We start from the raw sequence: 22,720 nt of genomic DNA on the forward strand, positions 1-22,720 counted from the left end.
GGGAAGATCCCCTGGAGAAGGAAATGGCAACCCACTCCAGTATTCTTGCCTGGAGAATCCCATGGACGGAGGAGCTTGGTGGGGGGAAGATCCCCTGGAGAAGGAAATGGCAACCCACTCCAGTATTCTTGCCTGGAGAATCCCATGGACGGAGGAGCTTGGTGGGCTACAGTCTAAAGGTAAATGTTCTCCTATCCTTTGCCTCAACAGAACTTATTGCTCCCCCTTTGGGGACTCATAGTGGTTTGATAATCCACTGTTTAGATAACATTAGCTGTATGACCTTTTCAAAGTAGCTTAACATCTCTTGAGTTTTTCTTTCCTTATCTTGAATGTTTTGTGTCTTTCAGAGGAGTTATATGAGACATAGATACCAAAGACTATTAAATGCAAATACTATATAAAAATGTAATAGTTTAGTATTAATGGTATAGATGTGAAATAGACTTCAGATTATAATTACAACACCTAGTTTTCTGTAGGTCTTCTTACCCATGAGCACAGTGACCCTGATGCATTCATCTTTCTCTCTTAAATATTGAGTCTAAGTCCTGAAGCATGATAAATGAAATTGAATCATTATAAAGTAGACAGGGAGATACTATTATTATCATTTTGGAGATTGAAATTGAAGTCCAAAATGCTCAGAGATATAATGATTTAGTTACATCCTGGCTACTTTTCCCTGAGTTTACCAATAGAATTTCCGGAGACTTCTGGAGGACTTGTACCCTGACACTACCTAGTCAGGCTGAGGTTTCTCAAGGTATTGTCTGAGACTACCTGTCATAGACTGACTTTTCAAGATACATATTAAAAACATAAAATCAAACCTCGCAAATGTAATTTTGAGCAAAAAAGCCAGATACACAAAATCAGAAAGAGAGGACAATACTACCAACTTCACAGAAACAAAGAGTATTAGGAAAGAGTACTATGAGCAACTCTGTGCCAACAAATTAGGGAACTTAGATACAGTGAACAAATTCCTAGAAATGTACAACCTACCAAGACTGAATCACAAAGAAATAAAAAATCTGAACAGACCTATAACTAGTAAGAAGGTTGAATGAGTAATTTTAAAGAAACCTCCCAACAAAGAAAATCCCAGGACCAGATGGCTTCACTTGTGAATTCCACCAAATGTTTAAAGAAGAATTAAGTATCAGTCCTCCTCAAACTCTTTCCAAAAATTGAGGAGAAAGGAATACTTCCTAACTCATTCTGTGAGGCCAACGTTATCCTGATACCAAGGTCAGAAAAAGATACTAGTGTTGACCCTTGAACAATGCAGGGGGTAAGGGAACCAACCCCTCGTACAGTCAAAAATCTGCATATAACTTTAAAATCAGCCCTACGTATCCATGGTTCTGCATCCACAGTTTCAAACAACCTCAGATGGTGTAGTATTGTAGTACATACATATTGAAAAAAATGCTAGTAGAAATGAACCCAGATAGTTAAACCCATTTTGTTCAAGAGTCAACAGTACATGAAAAGAAAGCTAAAGACTAATGTCCATATGAATACTGATTCAAAAATCGTGAACAAAATATTAGCAAACAGAATTCAACAGAGGAGTTTACATCATGACTAAGTGGGATTTATTCCTTGAATGCAAGGGTGGTTCAACATGGAAAAATCAGTTAATGTAATAAACTACATTAGCAGAATGAAGGGGAAAAACATGGTTGTCTCAATTGATACAGAAAAAGCATTTGAGAAAATTCTGTACTCTTTCAGATAAAAACACTTGGTAAACTAGGCATAAAAGTAAAGTACCCCAACATAATAAAAATCATGTATGAAAAGCCCACAGCCAACATCAGACTCAATGGTAAGAGCCTAAAAATTTTTTCTCTGAGATTAGGAGCATGAAAAGGTGCCTGCTTTTTGTTGCATCTATACAAAATAGTACTGGAAGTCATAGCCAAAACAGTTGGGCAAGAAAAGAAATGAAAGGAATGTGAGTTGGAAAGGAAGAAGTAGAATTATCTCTGCTCACAAAATGCATGATCTTAGATGTAAAAAACCCTGCAGACAACATACACGCATAACCATTAGAACTAATAAACTAATTCAACAAAGTTGCAGGATACAAATCAACTCACAAAACTAAGTTGTGTTTCTGTAAACTAACAATAAACAATCTGAAAAGGAAAGTAAGAAAGCATTAAATGGAATAAAATAGTTAGGAATAAATATAACCAAGAATGTGGAAGCCTTCTACACTGAAAACTGCAAACTGTGGTTGAAAGAAATTAAAGAAGACATGAATAAGTGATTAGACATCAGTGTTCATCTATTAGAAGACAATATTAAGATGTCAGTACTACACAAAGTGATCTAAGAACCAGTGCAATCCCTATCAAAGTCTCAACAACATTTTTTAGTGGAAGTAGGGAAATCCATCCTAAAATTCATATGGAATCTCAAGGGAGACTGAATTGCTAAAATAGTCTTGCAAAAGAGCAAAGTTGAAAGTCTTAAACTTCCTGATTTCAGAACTTACTACAAAGCTATAGTAATCCAAATAGTGTGGTACTGGCACAAACACAGATATATAAGCCCATGGAATAACATAGAAAGCCCAGAAATAAACTCATGTGTGTGCATACAAATGATTTTCAACAAGGGTGCCAAGCCCATTCAATGGGGAAAGAATAATCTTTTCAACAAATGGTGCTGAGATAACCACAAGCAAAGGAATGAAGTGGACTCTTACCCTATGTCATATATAAAAATTAACTCAAAATGGATCAAAGACCTAAACATAAGAGCTAAAACTATTATGGTTTGCCTTAGACAAAAACATAGAGCAAAAGCTTTGTGACATTGGATTCCTTGTTGATTTTTTGGATATGACACCAAAAACATGAGCAATAAAAGAAAAATTAGATAAACTGGACTACATAAAAGTTAAAAACTTCTATGCATTAAGGACAGTATCAACAGAGTGGAAAGACAGCTCATGGAATGGAAGAAGATTATTTGCAAATCATATAACTGATAAGGAGTTAATATCCAGAATGTAGAAGGAACTATAAAATAGCAACAAGAAAGCAAACAACCCTATCAAAGAATAGGCAAGGGACTTGAATAGACATTTTCTCCAAAGAAGGCATACAAGTGACCAACAGGTATATGAAAATTAGGGAAATGAAAATTAAAGCTACAGTAAGATATCATCTCATATCCATCAGGATGGCTATGATAAAAAAGGCCTGAGGAAAAATTGGAACCCTTGTACATTGTTTGTGGGAATGTAAAATAGTGTAGCCACTGTGGAAAATAGTATGGTGGTCCTTCAAAAAATTAAAAACAGATTTACCATTTGATCCAGCAGTTCTGCTTCTGGGTATATATCCAAAAGATTTGAAAGTAAGGACTTGAAGAAATAATGTGTACACCTATGTTCATAGCAGCATTATTCACAAAAGCCCAAAGGTGGAAGCAGCCCAAGCATCCATCAGTGGAAGAATGGATAAACAAAATGTTATATCCATACAATAGAATATTATTTAGCTTTAAAAAGGAAATAAATTCTGACACGTGCTATAACATGGATGAACCTTGAAGACATTATGCTAAGTGAAATTAGCCAGACAAAAAGGACAGATACTGTATGATTCCACTTATATGAGATACCTAAAACAGTCAAATTCATGCAAACATGAAGTAGAATGGTTCTTGCCAGGGCCTAGGGGGAGAAGGAATATTTAATGGGGACAGAGTTTATTTTGCAAGATGAAAAAAATTTCGGGAGTTGGATGGTGATGATGGTTGCACAACAATGTGAGTGTACTTAATGCCTCTGGACTGTGTACTTAAAAATTGTTAAGATGGTAAATTTTATGTTATATGTATTTTACCACAGTTTTTTGAAATTTAAAAGCAAGATACCAAAAAAAAGCATGTGCTTTATGATTCCATTTATTTAAAGTACAAAATTGAATCTGTGGTGTTAGAGGTCAGCATAATGGTTACCTTTGGAAGAGGAGAGTACCTAGAAAGAGACATGAGGAAGCTTCAGGGGTCCTGCTTATGTTCTACTTTTTGATCTGGGTATTATAACATGGGCTATTTGCAGTCTGTGAAATTCTTTGAGCTATACATTTGTGATTTTTACAGTTTTCTATGTGACTGTTACACTTCCAAAAGATTCCAGAAATGTAGATCATGAATGCGATTCCAAACTGTGCAGAATCAGAATCTCAGAGCATGGGATCTAGGGACCCTGCATTTAAAAAAATCTCCCTTCCAAGTTTTTCTTAAGAACATTAGATATTGCAAATCTGCTGAAGGAAGAGAATTAGATAAAAATTTTTCTAATGCCCAAGAATTCTTCAGTTGTGCCCTAGCAATAAATATTCCTTAGAGAAGAAATTCTTGATATCCTTAGGTCATTTACTTTCTTCTGCCAGGAAAATCCATGTCATCTGCTGAGAAAGAGAACTAAGAATAATTAACAGCATATAAAAATCTATAGTTTAATATGTTATACTTAAAATATGATTTCTTCTAATTTGTCAGATATACTATAACTTAGGAATATTTTATTGAGGGCCTCTGAAAAATGGCAGGAGCTAGGACCTAGTGGAATTCAGGCAATTTCAGTAGGAGGTGAAGCATCACACCCCAGGGTGTGGTACAGTGCAGGCAGGTACAGAAAAGCCAGTTCTTCCACATGTAAGCTACTTAGACTCCATTTCATCTCTCATACCACCTCCAAGATTTCAGCAGCTTTTATCCTTGGTGGGTAAACCAAAAGCATGTTTCTTGCAAAGGCTCTATTGGAAGGAGCAAATCAAGGTCTTGGACAAGCCCTTGGAGGCCTTCTTGGAGGAGGCGATCAGAGAAGAGGAGGAGGGAATATTGGAGGGATAGTTGGAGGAATTGTGAATTTTATCAGTGAAGCTGCGGCTGCTCAGTATACCCCAGAACCACCACCTACTCAGCAACATTTCACCAACGTGGAGGCCAATGAAAGTGAGGAGGTTAGGCGTTTTCGGCAACAGTTTGTTCAGCTGGCTGGACCAGACATGGAGGTGGGTGCCACTGACCTAATGAATATTCTCAACAAAGTCCTTTCTAAGCACAAGGATCTGAAGTCTGACGGCTTTAGTCTTGACACCTGCCGGAGCATTGTATCTGTCATGGACAGTGACACGACTGGGAAGCTGGGCTTTGAAGAATTTAAGTATCTCTGGAACAACATCAAGAAATGGCAGTGTGTTTACAAGCAGTATGACAGGGACCAATCTGGATTTTTGGGAAGTTCTCAGCTTCGAGGGGCTCTGCAGGTAGCAGGCTTCCAGCTAAATGAACAACTTTACCAAATGATTGTCCGCCGATACACCGAAGAGGATGGAAGTATGGACTTTAACAACTTCATCAGCTGCCTGGTTCGCCTGGATGCCATGTTCCGTGCCTTCAAATCCCTGGATAGAGATGCAGATGGCCTGATTCAGGTTTCTATCCAAGAGTGGCTGCAGCTGACCATGTATTCCTGAAGTGGGCATTAAGTCAGGCCCCTCCCTGGAGGATAGGACTGCTAGAAGCCTAGCCATTCTCTCTGCATGGTTGCAGATACCCCATCTGGAGCTGTCATTTTCTGCCGAGTTCTTTCACAACAGGACCTATTTCTGAACTTGTGTTGCCCTTTATTGCTTAATTAAAACAGATTTTTCATGAAAAATACTCTAAGTGGTTTGTATGTTGGCTTTTTGAGATTTGGAATTTATATGGACCTATATATGTGATGGGGAGGCATGCAGGGCAGGCTCTCATGGAGTACATTTTAAGAGGTCTTTGCTTGTTTGGTGAATTAATTCCAAAGAGCAGGGAATTTGTTGTTGTTACTGTTAAGAATGAGATTTGGGGAAAAATCCTAGGATAAATCAAGAAAGCTCTCAAGAGATGTATATTTTTCCTTCAAAAAGGTGAGAAGGTGGGAAATTCAAAATCTGTCTTTCTCTTAATTCATGTCTGGTCTTCCCATTACATTAAAAATATGCTTTCCTGAAAACATATTTAACTGTACAGAAACAGGCTCAGAAATTTGAAATTAAGCAGTTTTATCTAAGGTAGTATTTTTTTTTAATGGTGGAGCAGCTATCTAAAATCTAGAATTCTTTAGTCTTATTTTTTCAGTACAATAAACATGTAAAAGTTTTGTTTTGATATATTTATAGACGACGAGAGTGTTGAGGAATGAAAGGGTGTGGTTGTAGTTGAAATGTCACTGATTGCCTGAATGAATCAAAATGATCCTTCTTACATGTACTTCACACACAAAATCAGGCATGCCCAGCTGATGTTAGCCAGCTCTTGTCATGTCTTGCCCTGCCTCCTAGCAAGGAATATTCTTTCATTTGTTTGAAATCCGCAGACAGGGAAAAAAGTAAACAAAGAGAACAAAAAAGAACATGTACACAAATCATATGTGTACATAAATGTACACTTATATAAATCATTATATGTATATAAATGTTGCTGAGTCTTTATTGCAGTGTTTCTCAGCCCTGACTGCAAATAGAATCACTGGGAGAGCTCTTCAGGAATAGTGATAGCTGAGTCCCACTCCACACAAGTTAAAGGAAAAATCTTTAGAGGTGGGGCTCAAAGATGAGTAAAGATCCCCAGCTTTAAATGATTCTAATGAGCAACCAAGGTTGTCTGACAGTGCTTTAAGGTTTAGGCTGTTTTACTGTATTTTTCATATCAGCCTCAGCTGAAAACTGAGGCCCCGCAGGAGTCAGTGTTGCCAGTGTCCAAAAGAATGAAGATAGGAGTTTGGAGAAACTGCCACTCCAAAAGCAGAGGCCTTCCTTGTGAATGCCCGTCGGTTTGGCTTTTTCTTTTTTCAATATTTATTTGGCTACGCTGGGTCTTAGTTGTGGCACATGGGATCTTCATTGCAGCATGCGGGATCTTTAGCTGCAGCACGTGTCTAGTTCTCTGAGCAGGGATCGAACCTGAGCACCCTGCACTGGGAGCATGGAGCCTTAACATCTGGACCACCAGGGAAGTCCCTGGCTTTCTTCATTTTGATTCAGGTGTTAATAGCCGGGTAAACCAGAGTCTGGAATCCCCTGGCCAGTGGACTCAGCTAGAGAGGGCTCATTTGCAAGTTCTCCGTTCATCTGCCTGCTATATAATTGATTTCTACCCCTCCTGTTTCGCTGATTTTTAATTCATTCCCTCTCTTCTACTCTACTTTGGAAGATCATCCTAAATTCAAAGATAAATCCTTCCTTTCTGACTCATTTAGAGGAAAATTGTAACTCTTAAAATGATGTAATTGGCCTATTAACAGACTCAGTTGCCTGTTAGAAATCCCCATTGAAATTGAGAGAGGTTGGCATTTGGCCTCTGTGTACACCATCATCACCATCATATAATATTTATTAAATACCTCATATGTGTGATTCTGAGTTGAGCCAAACACAGAGATCACGTCCACTTTCCTCAAGAGAGTTGTAATTTAAGCTTGGTCTGGGGAGCTACTTAAACCAGGTGTGGTTATATAAGAGTGAGGCTGCTGCCAGCAACCACACATTAATATCAGGATCCCTATTTTAGAATAAAGCCACTAATATGTTAGGCATGGATGTAGTAATGTAGCCAGGAAATGGGAGAGCTGCCAAGATGCCTTTTAAGGTCTAAGAATATTAAGTTTATAATTTAACCTTTCCACGCGATGGTTGGGGAAAAGAAAATGTAGGCCCACTTTTCTCCCCTCACTTTGTTCTAAATGTTTTATGGAAGTTAAGACAATTATCTCACACTAGGAGGGGTACTGAATATTTCTCTTCCTCTTCACGTTAAAGGATTACTACTTTTATGATTCTCTTCCTGCATGCCAGGGCAAAACATTCTGAAATTACTTAAGTTTCTCTTTTATTCTCTTATGAATTTGTATTAAACTTGTATAGATGACCCAAGGCACTAGAGTTGACCCCAGAAAATTTAGTCCAAAGTCTGGATTTTTCTAAGTAACCCAACCTTTGGCATTGTGTCAAACCAATATCTTAAGAAGTGATTGGATTTCTTAGTTTCCATTCAATGTTTTTTTTTTTTTTCAGTTGATGTTTTAAAGGCAGATTTTCAATATAAAAGGAAGAGTTTACCTAATACTTTTTTAAAATTTTGCCTTTCCTACATGGAAAACTACTGATAGCCTAAGATGAAGGACTTTGATTCATATAACTCTATCATTTAAAAATTTTTAAGAGCAATGCAATCAATCTAGTAAGTAGAAAATAATAATGATTTTGTTTAAATGTTACATTATACATTTACACTTTTAAATTGCAAAGTATCTCATATGATTTTGGAATACACCTTAATCTTGATACAATCCACTGAATTTGATAACCTGTAACAGCAGGAAAAAGAACTATGTGTTCTGTACCTAAACACAGCAAATGTCCAGAAACATTCAAAATTTGTATATCATGTCAAAGTTCACCTTAAAAATATTTTTTGAGTAATAGTGCGTGTGTTTTTAAAAGTTGATTTATATATCAACTTCAGTTAGAAATTTCATCAGTAATACTACACAACTCACCCACAGTAGGGCCTTAAAAAATATTTGCTCAAGCACCTGCAGGGCACTGATATTAAATATACCTATTGATCCTGCAGTGCTTTCAGAATTACTTTTTTTAAATGTCTATTTTTAATGCTAAGTGAATTAAAACAATTTAATTCCTAGCAATTGATAATGTAATTATGCAGGTGGGTAGAAATATGCTCTTAATAAGAATACTGAGGGAAACAGTACCTCTTCCTGGACTCTCCTGTATAACTGAGAGTTTATTGAATTTGAATAATAGTACTTTTCCTGAGAAGTTCAATTGATTTTTACAGAACAAACCCACAGATTTGAGGAATCATTTTTTTTTTTTTTACTATGGGACTAATTTGAACTTGAAAATTTAAAGGAGTGCATTTTACTTACACTGTTTATTATCTGTTTTTGAATATATTTTATCATTGACCTGCTTTAATTTGAATGAGAGTCAGATTACCTAAATGTTAATTGTCGTTATGGCAATAGTGAGTGTTGTGACCTCAAGTAAAACTTATATCTTAATTTTTTATTAGTAAAAATGAGGAAGTTGACTGGATGATTTCTAAGATACCCCTCAGTTCAAAATTTTGTTATTCTGAACTTGTATGGTATAAAAAAATGTATTGTTTTATTAGTCCAGTAATAAAATATCTCAGAATAATTTCCATAATATGTTTTTTCCTTCACATTATTAGGATAAAAACTCGCATATAATTTCTCATGTAATTGATTATCAAGAGTCTGCTTTAATATTCTTTTTTTTAGTCAAAGCCACTCATATAAAACTGTTAATGAAAATCAGGGGTCCAGAATTTTACCTTTATTTGTGAATAGCAGTAATATTACTATTACTAATTAAATCAATAGCAGTAATGTTAAGAGTTCTTTACATTTCTGGTGCTCCGTTGAAAAATAAGTTATAATGCTTTACCTGCATTATAACATTGGATTTAGTAGTGCAAATAAAAATTGGATGCCTCACAATAAATTCAAAGGAGTATTTCGATAGGTAGTAGCCGTACTACCTATGGCTGTATCTTCAGTGTCCATAGATATTCTCTTTTTTAAAATTTATTTAATCAAAGTATTAAGTTGACTTACAATGTTGTGTTAATTTCTGCTGTACAGCAAAGTGATTCACTTATACATATATATATATACATTCTTTTTCATATCTTTCTCTATTATGGTTTATCACAGGATATTGAATATAGTCATAGATCATTCTTATATCTATTCTTCAGAACTTGTATTTAACACTTCTTTGTTTCTTAGTGGAAAAAACCAATTGCACAAGAAATTTACCTTATTAGGCATATTCAATAAGCTATTCAACCTCTAAGGCCTAATGAACAACAGCCCTCCATAGTACATAAGAAAATTAAATAGAGTCACAACAAGGAATATTTATGTCCCTTAAAAGTCTACCATCTCAGAAACTTCCGGGGTGATGAAAATGTCACTGTCAGTTGTGGTAGTGGTTACCCTGGTGTCTACATTTTTTCAAAGAACCTCAGACTCTACCCTGAAAACTGATGCTTGTTATTGACTGTAAATGATACCTCAATGAAGTTGATTAAAGGAAAAAAATTACTCTTTTAGAGACTGGTAATCAGACAAAAGGCCTTCCTAGGTGTATCAGTGGTGAAAAAAACCCACCTGCTAGTACAGGAGTCATGGGTTCAGCCCCTGGGTCGGAAAGATCCCCGGAGAAGGAAATACTGGAGATCCCACGCCAGTATTCTTGCCTGGGAAATCCCATGGGCAGAGGAGCCTGGCAGGCTACCGTTCATGGGGTCATAAAAGAGTCAGACATGACTTAGCAACTAAACAATAACAACAACTATAAATCAGACAAAAATGGAAGTCAGATCTGAGTTTTTAATCTCAGGAAGAAACCCTATTACTTTAGGGAACTCTTGAAACCTCTGTTTCTACCTTATCCAGTGGGCTGGTTGGTGAAGGTAAATTACTTTTTTTCATTCCTACCCTGCAGCAAAATAAAGGTAACATGGTGATAGACTTGGTTGCTTTGAGAAGCTGACAGGGGACTTCCCTGGTGCTCCAGTGGGTAAGACACCATGCTTCCACTGCAGGGGGCTTGAGTTCAATCCCTGGTCAGGGAACTGGGTCCCACATGCCACCATGACAAAGCCAAAACCAAACTCATAGAAGCTACAAAAATTTTCCCTAAAATAATGTACGTATAGAAAAGGCACACCCTTTCAGGGGCTTCAAGGCTTTCCCTTTCAAGCTCATCTGTGAAACTCTAGTGAAGAACACTGCCTGAATGTGTTAAGGTGAATCCAAAGTAGTAGGTAACGGTAGATGAGGAAAAGGTAGCATGGTTTTTATCACCTACCTGTATGTGCTAGGCAGTGAGAACACACTGCACAGAAAAGGGAAGGCAACCCTTGCCCTAGGGGAACTCCTAATAGTTGAAATGTAGACACTTAGTCACAGTCAAAGATTATGGTCTTATCAGTACCAAAAGTCTGCTTACTAATCAAGTAGCACACTAACTTTGTTGTTACTGCTGCTGCTAAGTCACTTCAGTCGTGTCCGACTCTGTGCAACCACATAGACAGCAGCCCACCAGGCTCCCCCATCCCTGGGATTCTCCAGGCAAGAACACTGGAGTGGGTTGCCATTTCCTTCTCTAATGCATGAAAAGTGAAGTCACTCAGTTGTGTCTGACTCTTAGTGACCCCATGGACTGCAGCCTACCAGGCTCCTCCATCCATGGGATTTTCCAGGCAAGAGTACTGGAGTGGGGTGTCATTGCCTTCCCCATTGTTGTTACTAGTTCAGAGCTTATCTGTAAACTCATCACTTGAAGATTTTGCTGCCAAAGTGATCTCACACATGGGATTATAATTATCGTGCTTGTTATTCTGTTTCTTTCTCCCTCCTACTCCTCTCTCTCCTCCTCCATCTTTCTCTTCCACTCTCCCTCTCACTTTTCCTTTCTCCTCTTCCCCTTCTTGTTAGTTTTGCCTCCTTTATCTCTTCCTTCTGTCTTCCCTCCCTCTCTCCCTTGCCTCTCTCTTCTTTTCTCCCTCTCTTCCTTAAGCTCTCTCCTTTCTCCACATTTCATCCCCTCAGTGTTCCTGTCTAGGTGAGTAGTTCATGTGCAGGAAAAACTCTGCATTCAGTCAGCATGGATTAGAATTACCAACCCATCCTTTTGTATTGCCATCATGAAATACCTGCTGAAGTGTGTAGATATTAACATCATATGAATTAGTTATAGTTTCCAGAGGCTTAGAAGTGCAGGATCTTCCAGGGCCTGATATCACTAAGGGCCCTTGCCATTGCTCATGTTTGCTTACTTGCTCCTGCTTTATTGCAGATTAAGCCTGGAAAGAAGAAAGAATGTAGCTGTGATTATTGCCTCAATTTGCCCTTTTCCTTTCCCTTCTGTTTCCTACCTGTAGAGGGTCTCTTCATGACCCACTGAGTGTTGGCCATCATGGCATGCCCACCATCAATGGTGGGATGAAGGCTTTGGTCTCACCTAGGAATGAATCCTCCATCCTGCCTCCCAGAGAGACTCCCATCAAGGCTAAGCTCAAAACCCCATGCTGATATCCATAGAATCACTCTTAATGACCCTCAGTGATAAAATGTTTACATCTATCACTGAACACAAATCTATTTTTCTTCCCTCTGAATTGGGCTGCTCACTAGCTGTTCTATCTCAGTGCGAGCTTTTTTCCAAATAGACTCAGTGCATAATGATGCTGAGTTGCATGGCATACCTGAATTTCGCCTTGTGATTAATAGTTATTCAACCAATGGCCCTGCTAATTGATTTTGCCCATCCTTTCACAGAACCACGATGGCAGTATCGACTTCCGAGAGTATGTAATTGGCCTGGCTGTCTTGTGCAACCCCGCCAACACAGAGGAGATCATCCAGGTGGCATTTAAGGTACTGTCAGCCCCACTGAAAGCATCTAGATCTGTCTCGTAAACAAGTGTTGACTCTAAGTGTATTATTTGAAAATCAGTACATCCATTACAAGTGTTTATAGATTTGCTGTGACATGAACACGAGAATAATGTGATTAAGACAATCGCTACTGAGAATAAAGAAAACACAAGCATCCGTTTAAGCAAAAAAAGTCTTTGGAAGCAGCCCAGTTAGCAGCATCAAGATTGAAGAGCAGGTGATTTAATAAATTAGCTTAAAGATTATTTCTTTTCAGCCTCCCGGTTTGGGAGCCCCAAAGTGAGTTGTATAAATAAACACGACCTGTCTCTTGTCGTCCTAATTTGCCATGCAGAAGGTTTTGACCCACCCTTATTTTCTCACTCTATGTGTCAGAGATGTTTTTGGCAATCTTTTCCTGATGAAGTTTATTTTGTTGTGATGGTATCAAGTGATAAGAGTCCACACACATGACTCAGAAGACACATGGTGAAATCAAGTTTTGATTTTACTTGAGAACAGAGCATGTATGATTAGAATTTGGAAAGGAACATCCCATTCAAATATAAATTAGATGAAGCACCTTTCATCTCTACCATGATGTCTTGGATTTCCACCCTGTATGTTTTCCTATTACGTCATATATATTGTCGTAGCAGGATGGGGGATTAGGGGGCAATGAATAAAATCCATGTTCCCCATCCCCAGCAGAACTTAATGGAGGTTTAAATGATGAGAACTCAGATTTCATTTATCACTTATATGTGCAAAAAGAGGGGAAGAATACATTCCCAAAGTGTGTTTCAATTCTTTAGAGATGAAAGGTGCTTCATCTAATTTGTATTTGAATGGGATATTTCCTTCCAAATTCTAATCATACATGCTCTGTTCTCAAGTAAAATAAAAGTTTGATTTCACTATGTGTCTTTTAAGTCGTGTATGTGGACTCTTTTATCATTCAGCCCCTTGAATCTCTGCTTCATCCACCATATGCCTGAGGGCCTTCCCCATGTCTGTTTTCTACTCTTATTTCTTCCTGATTTTCTCAGAGAAGAATATCCCACTGTGCCCTCAACAAGTGTCTTCCCCTCTATTATTCAGGAAGACTCTCTTCCTCCCAGAGTCCTTTCTCATGTCTTAGAGACCATCCTGGATAGCCTCAGAAATTTCCATGTGTTTTGTCATTGACAGAGAGCCCCCAAGTTGACTTTTTATTTCAGATTGTTTTCAACTGAATTAACTGCTGGGACTATAAGGAAACTAAGAGGCTGATGCTTAGCAGATGGTCACAAGGAAAGGGCCAGAACACTTTCCAAGTTGAAAACTTTTGGCTTTTACATACTTATTCATCGTAAAACCTAAAATTATGCACATAGCTAACTTATTCCGATCCACTTATTTCTGTTCCTGTTCTGGGATTGTCTGTGTGATTATAAGTTCAGCTGGGCAAGTGGTCACTTTGGGCTTACCAATGAAAGACCTGATAGAAAATTTGGCCCTTAATCATAGTAATTATTGTTTTTAAAGAAGTCCTGAGATTTTTCTCTAGCCTAGACGTTGGTTTTTGGTGGGGAGAGGTAGGGAAAGGAACGGAGAACCTAAAACTATAATTAGCTCTTTTTTTCAGTAAGGCAAGTGTCACACTTTATTTTGGTTATTTTTTTAACCTTCTCAAGGGTGTTTGATGTTTTTGAAAATGATTTTGGCATGCTTCTATGTTTTTCATTTAGCAGTATCATTTTATATATACAGGATCCATTTTCATCCTTTTATTTGAGTAATGCTTCACAGTTAACTGCCCATCTTTGATCATATTTCATCACTATGGTGACCTTTAGAGGTAGAATATTAGTCAGCATTCTTCAGTCGTTAGCAGTAGACTGGCTGAGGAATCAGTTGTGAGGACAAGCAGGCTCCTGGGAAGACCCTGAAGCAGGCAGCTCCAGAGGTCCCAGCTGCGGGAACTGCTCTACGTTTCCCTTGGGCACTGCTGTCAGAGAGACAAACTCCAAACTCTGTTCATCATTCAGATTCCAGGCAGGGTCCTGGTGGTCTTGAACCATGGGCTTGCTAGGGAAGACAAGATGTTTTGATTCAGAGCCAAGTTTACTCTACCCAGCAAGGATGTCATTTAAAAATTGATGGAGAGATTAAAAGCTTTACAGGCAAGCAAAAGTTAAGAGAATTCAGCACCACCAAATAAGCTTTACAAACAAATGCTATAGGGACTTCTATAGGAAGGAAATACAAGAGAAGGAAAAGACCTACAAAAACAAAACCAAAACAATTAATAAAATACCAATAGGAACATTTATATCAACAATTACTTTAAATGTAAATGGATTAAATGCTCCAACCAAGATACACAGACTGGCTGAATGGATACAGAGTCCTGCAGCATTCTGTACACTGGGGAGATAGCACTCCCCTATTCTCCAAGGAAACTGGGGTGTTAAACCTTCTACCAGAGCCCAGAGGATGGGATTTACCTGAGATCTGGGGACTGTGTAGCAAAGAGACTATTGGGAATGTGAGGAATTGAGAGAAATGGAAGGGTATTATGGGGTCGTTGTAGCAAAATGTCCTTTGTCCCGACTGTGATAGGAAGTAAAAGCCCCGGGATGGATGTGTGAAGGGAACTTATACAGAACAGAGAGCCATCAAAGCACCAAATGTGGCAGGCATTTAGACGATTTGACGAGTTGGTGAGAACTGTTTAGGAATGGAAGACTTTTATTAAAAACTTAGAATTTATGGGAGTGGGATGTGTGACAACCTGGCTGTTGAAGTCTGAGGCCCATAAAGAGCCCTGGGGCTACCATTTGTGAAAACAAATGCTAATACGCTTTGTACTTTCCAACTGTCTTATCCTCCATTCAGGGGCTGAGTGTAGAAAATGGACTAGGAGTCTGTGTCTTTTCATCAAGGGACAGGAAATCACAACTTCAAATTCTGTTTTTCTCCTCCCACCCTGCTGCTACTGCTGCTAAGTCGCTTCAGTCATGTCCAACTCTGTGTGACCCCAGAGACGGCAGCCCACCAGGCACCCCCATCCCTGGGATTCTCCAGGCAAGAACACTGGAGTGGGTTGCCATTTCCTTCTCCAATGCATAAAAGTGAAAAGTGAAAGTGAAGTCGCTCAGTCATGTCCGACTCAGCGACCCCATGGACTACAGCCTACCAGGTTCCTCCATCTATGGGATTTTCCAGGCAAGAGTACTGGCGTGGGGTGCCATTGCCTTCTCCCAGGCATTGCAGGGTAGATTCTTAACCACTGGACCACCAGGGAAGCCCTCCATAATTTCTTAAAAGAAGAGCCCGTGCCTTTGCCTCCATACCTCACATCTATTCATGCCTCCCACCCTAGTGGACAATTAAAGCACTATTCAATGTTTGCCTGTTGTTCATTTCACAATTATCACACCTTACCCTATGCCTGTTTTTGATTGTGTGTTTGGTCAGAAGTGGATACCTTAACAGCAGGAGCTCTAGATATTATTTGCCTGCCTTTGAGTGCCAGCTTGACCACCGACAAGCTCTGTGACCTTGGGAAAGTTGCCTGGCTTCTATGTTCCTCAGCTTTCTCATCTGTGAGATATGACTAATAACAACCCCTCCCTTACATAAGACTCGTTAGGGTAGACTGTCATCAGGGTTAAATGAATGTGTAAAGGGATTTGAACATGTTGGATCAGTGCCTGCAAAGATTTAGTGTTGATATCATTTAAAAAATGTGAATACCCTGGAGAAGATTTTGAATATGACATATCAACTATCCCTAACTTGCAACCTGACTTTCAGTGTATCCCACCCTTTCCCCTCTGCCTATAAACATATTCAGTCTCTCCCTTCCTGTAGGCAGCCTCCTTTTGCGCATGGTTGTTACCCCATTTCTCTCCTGCCCTTTATTCCATAATTTCTTTTTAAATTAATTACTTATTTTTGGCTGTGCTGGGTCTTTGTCACTGAGCAGGCTTCTCTCTAGCTGCAGAGAACAGGAGCTACTCTCTAGTTGCAGCGTGCGGGCTTCTCATTGTGGTGGCTTCTCTTGTTGTGGAGCACAGACTCTAGTGTGAGCGGGCTTCAGTAGTTGTGGCATGTGGGATCTTCCCAGAGCAGGGATCAAACAGGAAAAACAAGAGTCTGGGGTGGAGAAGCAGGAAGGGCAGGAAATGAGAATTTATAAGGAAGCAAAAACAGAACTTGCATATCAGTTAGAGGTCTGTAGTACTGGAAAAGAAGGAGCCAGTGGTGGCTGAGGTGTTCTGGCTTGAGCAAATGGGTAAAAGTGAGTTATGTTACCCACTGGTATCCCAGGCATTACAAGGTAGATTCTTAACCACTGGACCACCAGGGAAGCCCTGCATAATTTCTTAAAAGAAGAGCCCGTGCCTTTGCCTTCATACCTCACATCTATTCATTCCTTGATTCCCATTACCATCTGTCATCAGGATCTCCTAACTACCAAATCCAGCAAACCTTTTTGCTCCTTGCTTGGCCTTCCTATGGCATTTTACTGTGTTGGCCATTACCACAGTCAGAGTTTCTTCCTCTTTGCTAAGAACCTCCCCTAGCTCCCAAGATGCATGTTCTTTCTTTCTGCTTCTCCATCACTCTGACTGCTTTTGTTATTGTTTTTGCTGGCTCCTCTTCCCTGCACACACCTCAACTCTTACAGTATCCAGGACGCTGCCTTACTTTGTGGATTTTCCACAGAGAAGCTCAAACACATAGTTTCAGTTCTTACCTGAATTCATATCTCAAGGCTCATCATTCTCCTGTGCTGATGTGCTAGACTTCTAACTGACACTTCTGATTCAAATTTTCCTGTCCAGGTCTAACCCTTGATCTCATTGGGTACCTGTTCTCCCGTCTGGGTAACATAACGTTTTCACCCCTTGCTCAAGTCAGATCACCTCGGCCATCACTGGCTCCTTATTTTCTATCACTGCAGACCTCTAACTGAAATGCAAGTCCCACCTTTATTTCCTTATAAATTCTCTCTTCCTGCCCTTCATGCTTCTCCACCCCAGACTCTTAATTGTTTTTCTTGTCTCATAGATTCAGTGGATATTAGTTTGAGCAAACATCAGGAAATACTGAAGGACAGGCAAGCCTGGCATGCTGCAGTCCATGGGGTTGCAAAGAGTTGGACATAACTTAGCGATTGAACAAGAACAGAAGTCTTTTCAACCTTCTGCCTCCAATCCATCCTCCACCCTCTTCCTTAGAGAGCTCCCTCAGTTCACAGTCAATCACGCCACAGTCCTTCCCATGATCATCCTGCAGGGTTAGATGATACACTATGATCTGATTCCTGGTTGTCTTTCTCTCTCCTGACTCGAGCCCCAAGCAATCACCTACCAATACCTATATATTCCTTGCATATTCCTTGTATATTTCCTTCATGTAATGGCATAAAGCCTTCCCTGACCTCTCCAGGTAGGATTCATCTGTTCTACAGAGGACCCCCATGTGCTTCTGTGCTTTCTGTGGTTGTAGCCCCTATTTTAATTTTATCTCTTTCTACCACTAAACTATAAGCATTGTGAAGGCAGCAGAGATCATACATATAGACATATATCCCAAGCCCCTGGCACAGTGAATGTCTGAATTACTAAAGAATTTATTTTCCAAGATTATTCCATACTGCCATTGCTCTGGAGGAGCTCGTTCTTAGGCTTTATTTTCTTTTTCCTTCAGCTCTTTGATGTGGATGAGGATGGCTTCATAACAGAGGAAGAGTTCTCCACCATCCTGCAGGCTTCCCTTGGAGTGCCTGACCTTGATGTTTCTGGTCTCTTCAAGGAAATAGCTCAGGGGGACTCTATTTCCTATGGTGAGTAGGCAGTTTGGCACCTGATTCAGTGTATGAAGAGGACATCCAGACTATGACTGACCCTCATACAAGTGTTGTTTCCCTCCTCTAATATGTTAATAATAGAAATAATAGTAACAATGATGATACCAGTAATAGTAGTAGTGGTGTAATGGTAGAAGCTAATTATTGGGAAATTACCATATGCTAAGCACTCTTCAAACATTTTATATATATTAATTCATTTATTCTTTACAGCAGGCCTATTCAATCAGTACTCTTCATTATTCTTATGTTCTCAAGATGCAAAGAATTCACCAGAAAATGTCAGAGTTGTAGCCACAGTAGAGGGATACAGGCTGAGGGGCCCACAGTAATAACAGTAACTAAACCATCTATTAATGTTTCCTGTTAGTAGCTTAGGTGAGCTTTCACATTCATTATATCATGTCACATTGATGGCAACCCTGTGAGGGAGGGACTATCATGGAGGAAGACCTTGAGGCCAGACGGCAGGTCTGTCCACCAGCCTTTCTCCTGATGACTCAAGTCCATGAATTAAAGTAAGTGCCCTTGGGACTTCCCTGGCAGTCCAGTAGTTAAGACTTTGCCCTTCCAAGGCAGGGGATGCAGGTTCGATCCCTGATTGGGGAACTGAGATCCCTCATGCCTCATGATGTGGCCAAAAAATAAAAACAAATAAAATTAAATAAAAACAAAAATTTAAAAATAAGTCCTGTAAGGGATGAAGGAATGGTTCATCAGTTTCCATGTATTTCATAATGTTCTTGGGAAACACAACTTGGTGGAGCTTTGATGTGGTCATAGACATGGCTTATCTTCCCCAGTCTTCTCTGGTGGGCTGGAGGAGGATTCCTCTTGAATGCCTTTTTCCTTCTGGTGCTCAAAGAGTTTCAGCCTGATAACTTTCACTGAATGGGGGCTTTAGATCACATACTACACTTACTCTCTGTTTTTAATTACTGTCATTTGGCTATCTTTTCTTCTATTTTAGATAATTAAATGCCTAGAGCACTTACTCTATTAAGTTCATTTAAAAAAAAAAGAAAGGATAAAATGGGAAGTATATACTGATGTAAACTTAAAGAGTCATAAACCTCATGTGTACTAATTCTCTAGCCATTTTCATTGCATAATTTAGACTGTATTACTCCAAGCTACCATTTTTTTTTAGTATTCTTTTTAATTTTTTTTAAATGTTGACCGTTTTCAAAGTCTTTATTTAATTTGTTACAATATTACTTGTTTTATGCTTTGACTTTTTTGGCCTCAAGGCATGGGGGATCTTAGCTCCCCTATCAGGGATCAAACCCACACCCCCTGCATTGGAAGACAAAGTCTTAACCACTAGACCACAAAGAAGTCTCAAAGCTACAACATTTTGAAAAACTATTTTGAATTATTATTTCAATGGAAGCTAATACTGAGAATTACTTGTAGGTAGTCATATGTTTACCTATTGATTTTAATATTTTTTTAATAGAAATCTACTTTGATTTTTGGAATTCAATACTTTTCTTTTTAGAATACAAAGAATATCTCCTCTTCCCCAATATTAGGCAACCCCACTTTTTTTTTTTTTGCAGGAATGTTTGAGGTATTTAAATATGATTTTATGAAAGAATAGGTATAAAAATTTATCATGAATGTGGCCATTTATATTATTTAAATATGATCATTTAAGTTTTTATTCTTGGTTTTCCTTTAGCAAAATGAATGCCCAAATTCCACTTATCGCCAGTTCATAGCACTTCTAGAAATGAGTTACTCTTTAATGCCACTGGCATCCCCAAAGAAGACAGAGACCTTTATCTTTTGACCAGAGCACATGTCTTAAAATTAAATCTCATGGTTTCTGTAGATCAACTCTCCTGCCTATGTATCTTAGAAATCACTTAACGTCTACTTTACCTCCATCACTGAAATAGACTCATGCAGATAAATCTTTATTTTGGGTGTTAAGAAAGAATAATTAATAACTTACCTGATTTGGAAATATAAAGTCTATTAATACAAAATAATGTTGTAATTACAGAGAATGATCTGGGCTCAATCTGGTAACTTCCTCATCACTAAGACCTGTTTATATCATCAAGAATTGCTAGGTACTCTAATGTGCCATGAAGTAGACACTTGGTTATCGGAGGATTTTTTTTTAATGGATAGAAATAGGATATTGGGTTGAAAGCCTTTTATTAGAGAGTCAAATAGCAAGCTTATTCAGAGACCATGCTTCCTTTGCTATATAAGTTCAATAAAGCTTTCTCCATCCTAACAGAAAAGGAGAGAGAAATTTCAAAGTTGAGGGTAGCATCATATTTCAGAAACTGTTAGGGGCCTAAGGTTCAAATTCTGATGGTTAATAAGTTAATTTCTATACTCTACCTATGTTGCAAATCAAAACACCTGAGATAAAAGGAGGCCCATGACTCAGGGGCTTGTGATACGATTATTCTGTATTGTACACTCTTCTTGTTCTTACTGATCAGAAGTCAGGCAGGGCTCAGCTTTTCAACATGGTTCATTTCTTTACCAGTTTTAAAGGTTAAAATCATTTTAAAAGTCAGTAATAGAAAGTCCGGGGCTTCCCTGGTGGCTCAGCTGGTAAAGAACCTGCCTGCAATGCAGGAGACCTGGGTTCCATCCCTGGGTTGGGAAGATCCCCTGGAGGAGGGCATGGCAACCCACTCCAGTATTCTTGCCTGGAGAATTCCCATGGACAGAGGAGCCTGGTGGGCTACAGTCCATGCAGTAGCGAAGAGTTGGACACGACTGAGTGACTAAGCACAGCACAGCACAATAGAAAGTCCTGGAGAATAAATTCTTAAACATTTTTTATTATAGAGAAATAATAAAATTATATATAACAATAAAACATAAACATGGAGCATAATGAAGGTTTATAAATGAACACTTGTGTACTACCACTCAGATCAAGAAATAGAATTTTTCAGTAACTCTAGAAGCCTCCATGCACCCCTTCCAAAAATACAACCCCTTCCTCTGTCTTAAAGGAGGGAACTGCTCACCTGACTTAAAAGGAATCTCTGCCCGCTTTCCTTTAGCATTTCACCACAAAAGTACAAATTGGCTTTTTTCATTCAACATTATGGTTTTAAGATTTATCCACATTGTCACAACACAGCTATTCATTCATCTTCATTGCTGTACAGCATTATGTTCTCTGAATATGCCAGGATTTATTTCTCTATTTCAACTGTTAACAAACATTTGAATTGTTTCCATTTTTCACCTGTTATGAATAACATTGCTGTGAACATTCTCATGCATGTCTCCTGGAATACAGTATGCACAAATCCTCTAGCTTATCTATTTGAGAATCAAGTATGCATATCTTCAACTTGACTGGATAATGGAAAAAACTATCTGCCAAAGCAGTTGTATAATTTATAAGGGTTGAGTAATAGACTTTTGCAATCATTATATTATTAAGATCATGTGTTAATCTGCATCATGCCAAAAGAAGATTTATCTCAATTTATTGAATTTTGTTTTTTTCTACTCTTTTAGAGGAATTTAAAAGTTTTGCCCTAAAGCATCCAGAATATGCTAAGATATTTACAACCTACTTAGATCTCCAGACATGCCATGTGTTTTCATTACCAGAAGAAGTCCAAGCAACTCCCTCAGTTGTAAGTAATAAAGTCAGCCCTGAAAGTCATGAAGAAAGTACCTCAGATAAAAAGGACGACTGAAAACAAATATTCCTAATAAGGAAACTGCGATGGCTTTTATTTGAAATTTCAAAGGCATGTATTGGTAATATTTTACTTGTGATTGAGTAAGGATGATGTTTAAAATAGATAGCTTTTTTATAAAAATGATAGATTTTTCTTTATTGAAAGACTTCTATTCACATGTATTTATCAATATTCCTTTTCTTTTATACAATATTTTGCTATACTGATTGGCTTACTGGTGAGAAAGGTATTTTTATGGATTTTCCAGGTTAGTTTGCATATCCAAATAAATGAAATGACCTCCCTTGTCTACTGAGGAGCATTAATCAACACTGTAAAAATTTTTAAAGTATAGACACTTTTTCATCTACCTTCCTCTAAAGAAATAGGTTATATTCTGTTAACTCTAATTTCTTCCCATTCTGGAAATAAGAATGAAGAGCCTGAGGAATGTTGCATAATTTTATACCTTTAATTTCACAGATTCGTCTTTTCCATTTGTATTTCAGTTTCTTGGATCACTAAATGTGGGGGGATTGGAAGGGAGAGCTCTGTTAATTAGATCAGCTCAGTTCAGTCATTCAGTCATGTCTGACTCTTTGCCACCCCATGAATCGCAACACGCCAGGTCTCCCTGTCCATCACCAACTCCCGGAGTCCACCCAAACC

At 38.5% G+C, this 22,720-nt stretch overlaps 2 protein-coding genes across 2 annotated transcripts in view; both read left to right on the top strand.

Moving 5' to 3' along the window:
* The window catches only part of LPCAT2 (lysophosphatidylcholine acyltransferase 2), a 64,472-nt gene extending 42,406 nt beyond the window's left edge, over positions 1-22,066 (top strand). Inside the window, exons 12-14 of the mRNA XM_052656276.1 lie at positions 12,413-12,511; positions 18,215-18,350; positions 21,882-22,066. Coding sequence (XP_052512236.1) covers positions 12,413-12,511; positions 18,215-18,350; positions 21,882-22,066 — 420 coding nt within the window. The remainder of the gene's footprint in view (positions 1-12,412; positions 12,512-18,214; positions 18,351-21,881) is intronic.
* CAPNS2 (calpain small subunit 2) lies at positions 4,773-5,513 on the top strand. The gene has a single exon (XM_052656278.1). It carries the CDS (start codon positions 4,773-4,775, stop codon positions 5,511-5,513), a length of 741 nt encoding a protein of 246 aa, XP_052512238.1.
* Positions 22,067-22,720: the final 654 nt, after the last annotated feature.

Source organism: Budorcas taxicolor, chromosome 18 (genome assembly GCF_023091745.1).
Source record: "Budorcas taxicolor isolate Tak-1 chromosome 18, Takin1.1, whole genome shotgun sequence".
In the NCBI taxonomy this organism is placed as follows: domain Eukaryota; kingdom Metazoa; phylum Chordata; class Mammalia; order Artiodactyla; family Bovidae; genus Budorcas; species Budorcas taxicolor.